Below are 5,080 nucleotides of genomic sequence, written 5' to 3' on the forward strand. Positions count from 1 at the left end.
AGGATAACCATATACTTCCCCAAGCATCACAGAAGCACACTGCTCATGAGATAGGTGAGAGGAGTGGGGTTTCTTATGGGTGGTCACTTATCGAGGGGTTCGTGGTCCAACATAATATAGTCCTTCATGTCCATATTCCTCATAGACACGATTGGCGATGGTCCGGGCAGATGGTTGGTTATATCCCAACGACTTAGAGTCGTTTCCTATGGTTATAACCCGACCATCCTAGGGCTCAGTGAAGCTTAAGGGTCTCAAGAACTTAGGATGTGAGTGAACATCTATCATCCTATGCCCAAGCACATACCTTAGATGCCAATAGTTTAGTCTCTATCTCCGGACAAAAAATCATCCTATATCATTGAAGGTACCTTCTCACTTAAGTCAACTCCACACTACTCATGCTAGTCAACTCCAAGGTCCGAGGGGAGGACCTATCTTAGCCTCATAAGTGTACTATAGTTAAGTTGCACATGCATTCCCATGTAAGAATCCTCGGATAAGCATACAAGCTGCTAAGCTTGAATTAAGACACTACAAATCCAAGTGTTCGTCTAGATCATCCAATGGACACGGTACTGCATTCCTATGTTAAGGAAACACGTAGTGTACCAATCCAAGGCCTTTTTTCCTTCATGCGAATCCAATCAAGTTGTCCATCAATCTTATCAACCACCACTCGACCCATTAATCCTACAAATCCAATATTGATGGGGTTCTACCTGATCACCTAGAGTACTCATAATCCTCATATCATTGCTAGGACTATACCATAGTATATCCTCAAGCTTCCAGTATCTTGGCCAACTAATCTCCAAGACCAGGATTATATAGATTTGTATATCAACTCAACAACTCCAATTACTTCTACTTGTTAACCACCTAGCAACATGGTATCATGATGGAAATCATCGGACTAAATCTAATTTACTCCGAACCATGTGGCCTCATTCATCACCGATACTCTTGTAGGATTACCTATTTAATTCTGATTCACAATTCCTACATATCGCCCCCACTACAGGAAACTGATAATTTGCCGTCAGCATTTCATCGGGGTAGACGGCAAAGACATATTTTGCCGTTAACTGCAGACGGCAAACAAATGAATGACGGCAAAAAAAATTGCCGTCTGCTACTTTTTTTACACATGGCAAAAGCATACTTTGCCGTCTGCAGGAAAAACACAGACGGTAAAGCATGTCTTTGCCGTCTGTTCAAAAAATAAATGACGACAAATAGATTTTTCGCCGTCTGTGTTTTTGGAACTGACGGCAAAAAATAAAACATTCCACGGATTGATGCCACGGATCTGTGATGTGGCACACATCCACCACACCACCGCATCTATCCCCGCACTATCCACTCCACCCCTCCCCCGCCTGCCACGCCCCCACCCACGATGCGCACCCACGCCCGCATCTCGTGTGCACCTGTGCGCCGCTAGGGTTACACACCGCTGCTAGGGTTACATGCCGCCGTCATCGCCGCTGCCGGTCCTAGCCTCCACCAAGCCACCGCACGTCCAAGCCTCCAGTATACCGTTGCTGGTGTCGGCCCAAGCTTTCACTGAGGAGCCGCTGTCGGTCCCTGCCGTAGCTGGTCCCAACCTCCGCCACCACATTCTTCCTTGCCCCTCACACAACGCCTCCGGCGGCACATTCTTCCTCACCCCCTCCCGTGATGCCTCCACACCGTCCACCACGTCCTGCCCGTCCTACGACCACCGATTCCCCATGCTCATGGATGTCACCCTCGTCGTTGGCACTAGGGAGAAGGGTGCCGCATGCATGGACGGGACCCCGCCTGCGTACCACTGGCTCCCGGGGTTCTGGGACGGGTCCGACAAGTGGCTCCTCCACTTGGAGGTGACGGCGAGCGTCTCTACCCGCTATCTGTTTGATGTTATGTGTCAACGGAGATGACTGAAGCTTTGTTTTAGTGTTGGCGTGCAGGGTGGAAGCTGGTGCATGAACCTGACATGGTGCGCTCAGCGCAAGGAGACAAATCTAGGTTCCTCTGACCACATGGAAAGTCGAGCCGAGTTCGTTGGCATCTTGAGCAACGATGCATTGCAGAAGCCAGGTACTTTCTGGTGTCAAAGCCACGATTCCCGATGAACTGAATACACAACCCTGTTTCGAGTGTCCAAAGTTTAGTGTGTAAATGAGTGAGGACTTGTTCTGATGTTATTTAGTTTGGTATATAAATGAGCAGTCTGCTGAGTTGGTTATCTTGCTTGCAGTCTTATGCTATTCAGTTTGGTATATAAATGAGCAGTCCGATGTTCTTTTAGATTGATTTATGATCATCGTAAAGGATTGTCAATGATTTACTCCATGTAATGTTCGGACCTTTTTTTGACTGGACTTGGCATTGCATATATATAATATCGTGTTGTTCTAGTTGGATTCAAGGAACCTTTTCTTGCGTGGCATCCATCTTTCTGATACACTTTGTGTGGTGATACCATAGAGGCACTACACTTAGACATCCGCTGAAAATTATTTTATCTGAGCCTGCTGACTTTTACAATTGGGATAAAGTGAAGGTAAGGTATTGTGATGGTGCACATGTGTATTCACTGTGATGACTTCCGTGCACTTGTACCAAGAAATGTATTATTAAGTAGATAAGTTCTCAAGTCACACACTTTGTATCAAGAAATTTAACTTCCGAGTCCGCTATATATATTATTATGTATTGAACATAGTCTGAAATAATGACTTTTACAAAAAAGATATACATATTCTGTAGTTGTGTGAGGTCTACTTCGAAGTGCTATATGATAAAACATATGTAACAGTAATAATATCCTTCTAAATTTTTGTGTGATATGTCCCAATGAGTGCATCATTGGTTGTAGATAGTTTTTTCATGTCTCCAACACGTACCTACGAGGACGGTGCTCCTGAACCTGGTGGCTGCGCGACGTACGCCTGTGGCGGCCCAACCCTGGCACGACAGTGGCTCACCTCTTGTGGTTTCCTAGTCGGCGGTGGATGGCTCCCCACAACCGCGGTGTCATCCGTGCATGGCATCTGCTTCAAAAGCCTCATGGTGAGCTTCATCCCCTCCCTTCTTCCTCCTCTACCTCCCTCCTCTCTGTTCTGAAACTTGTGTCCTCCATACAACAATAGTAGCATGCTCCGATTCATGGCGACCGAGTCATTTGTTATGGCAACTGGAAATCTCTAGCATGTCCTTCCTAGATTTTTGTCATTAGATTTGCTATCAACCCAATAACTGGATTTTGGTCAGTCAACTCCTGATTGGTCTTTATCTAAATGGTTGAAGAGCATATAAACATGTGTTCTTTCATTCTGAATTTGTTTCCTTTGACATCCATTACATGCTTAGTATTTATGACTCTTGGGGTAATTGAAAACCTTAATTCCTAGTGTCCACTATACTTTAGTGATTAGTTGTGGCGTGTTATTTCAATTATAACACGACTAAAAATATTTATTGATGTCTTTTCTGCTTTTGACATATAAATTACTGAATATTTGTGAGATGATTCGTGATTTAGTCTTTATCTAGAATGGGTGGAGAGCCTGTTGACACGTGCTATTTTTTGAAATTGTATTTGTTTGCATTGACGGGCAGAATCTGTTAGCACAATCGACATGAGAACATTCATGCTTTTTGTATAAGCTTGATTTTTAAAGCAACATTGATTAGTTTATTTTTGCCCACATTCATGTTTCTAATATTAGCTTGATTTTAAACCAACATTAATTAGTATGATGTTTAATGTTTGCAAGTGCTTGACAAGTTTATTAGGTTGATAAAAAATGCCTTAGTATGATGAATGATGCTCTCGAGTCTCAATCTATTTGATATGATGAATCTAAGTCGAAACCTATTTCTTGTTTGGTTAATTTCAGTGGACACATGAAGAAGGGATGGAGCTTCACCAATCACTCGACACACGAAACTACAGGCAACCTGATGCGACAGTTTCATACCCTCGACACAACGAGTAGTTCTGCTTCGTCTCCTTTCGAGTAGCATAGTTGCAGCTTAGCATGTGTGTAGAGGCTGATGGTCGCAAGGGCTCCTAGATTGTACATGACTTGAAGATGCCCGGCTAGATGTGATACTTTGTGAACTTATATGCGTACCCTATGATATATATAGATATTTTCTATGTATGATTTTGTTTCCATGGATCATTGTTATTATATTTGTGATATATGTTGTGTATTCAACTCCTGAGATAAGGTTTTTATTTAAAAGAATATGTACAAATGACCATCAGCCTGATTCAAGAAAACGAGTTTGCCATCTTGTACCTGTGCAGTAGAAGGCAAACAACAGACCTCTTTGTCGTCTGTGATATCGTCAAGCAGACGACAAAAATGACTAACATCATCCGTTAGCTAGGCCGTTCCATCTTCCTACCAAATATTTGTGTCTACCATCCCAAAAGATGGCAAAGTAATTTCACTAACGGCAAAAAAATTGTCGTCTGCTCTCCTAGCCGCTGATGGCAAAGACAACCTTTGCGGGCACATGGGTTGACGACATTGTTTGCTGTCATGTGCTGACGGCAATTTTTTTGCCGATTGTAATTCTCTCTTTGCCGTCTGTAGCGTCCTGATGGCAAAATGCCCGATTCCTGTAGTGCCCAAGTCAATATGGTAACATCATCAAACCATGACTACTACTTGACGAAGTCATTTTATTGTACCACCAAGAATTTTAGCTCGTGGTCGTAATTGTCCTAATGGATCCAAACTTACTCCAGGATTATGTAGGTTATACTACTTTATCAACTATTCCACCAAGATAGACCAGTTATGTCCTCAAGACACCTATTATCACTACAACAACCATTACCTATAACTCATATACCCGAGAAGATCCTTCTTATGTCATCAGGGTTCTGGTGCTAGCTTAAGAATGAATGATACTTGTTCACTGTGATCACTTGTTCCATATTGGACTCAGTGCTAAGCAGGGGTTATTGGAGCTCAACAAGTGCTCTGGCAAATCTATGTATTAGACACGTGACTAGAAGTTTGAGCTGGGAATCTTGTGAGATCTAGGTTGGTCTAGGGAGGGGTTTCCAATC

General features: G+C 43.2%; 1 protein-coding gene across 1 annotated transcript; it reads left to right on the plus strand.

Annotated features, from left to right (window-relative positions):
• Positions 1 to 1,472: 1,472 nt before the first annotated feature.
• On the plus strand, positions 1,473 to 2,590 carry LOC123428042 (pectin acetylesterase 10-like). The gene is made up of 3 exons (XM_045112203.1): positions 1,473 to 1,868; positions 1,956 to 2,082; positions 2,523 to 2,590. The coding sequence occupies exons 1-3, from the start codon at positions 1,473 to 1,475 to the stop codon at positions 2,588 to 2,590; spliced, it is 591 nt and encodes a 196-aa protein (XP_044968138.1).
• Positions 2,591 to 5,080: the final 2,490 nt, after the last annotated feature.

Source organism: Hordeum vulgare, chromosome 2H (genome assembly GCF_904849725.1).
Source record: "Hordeum vulgare subsp. vulgare chromosome 2H, MorexV3_pseudomolecules_assembly, whole genome shotgun sequence".
In the NCBI taxonomy this organism is placed as follows: Eukaryota; Viridiplantae; Streptophyta; class Magnoliopsida; order Poales; family Poaceae; genus Hordeum; species Hordeum vulgare.

What these genes read in the sequence shown, in the direction of transcription:
- LOC123428042 (XM_045112203.1), top strand. Translation starts at nt 1,473, where the DNA reads ATGCCGCCGTCATCGCCGCTGCCGGTCCTAGCCTCCACCAAGCCACCG. An exon ending in AGTGGCTCCTCCACTTGGAG is followed by an intron (nt 1,869 to 1,955) that starts GTGACGGCGAGC and finishes GTTGGCGTGCAG; the next exon opens with GGTGGAAGCTGGTGCATGAA. An exon ending in CAACGATGCATTGCAGAAGC is followed by an intron (nt 2,083 to 2,522) that starts CAGGTACTTTCT and finishes TATCTGAGCCTG; the next exon opens with CTGACTTTTACAATTGGGAT.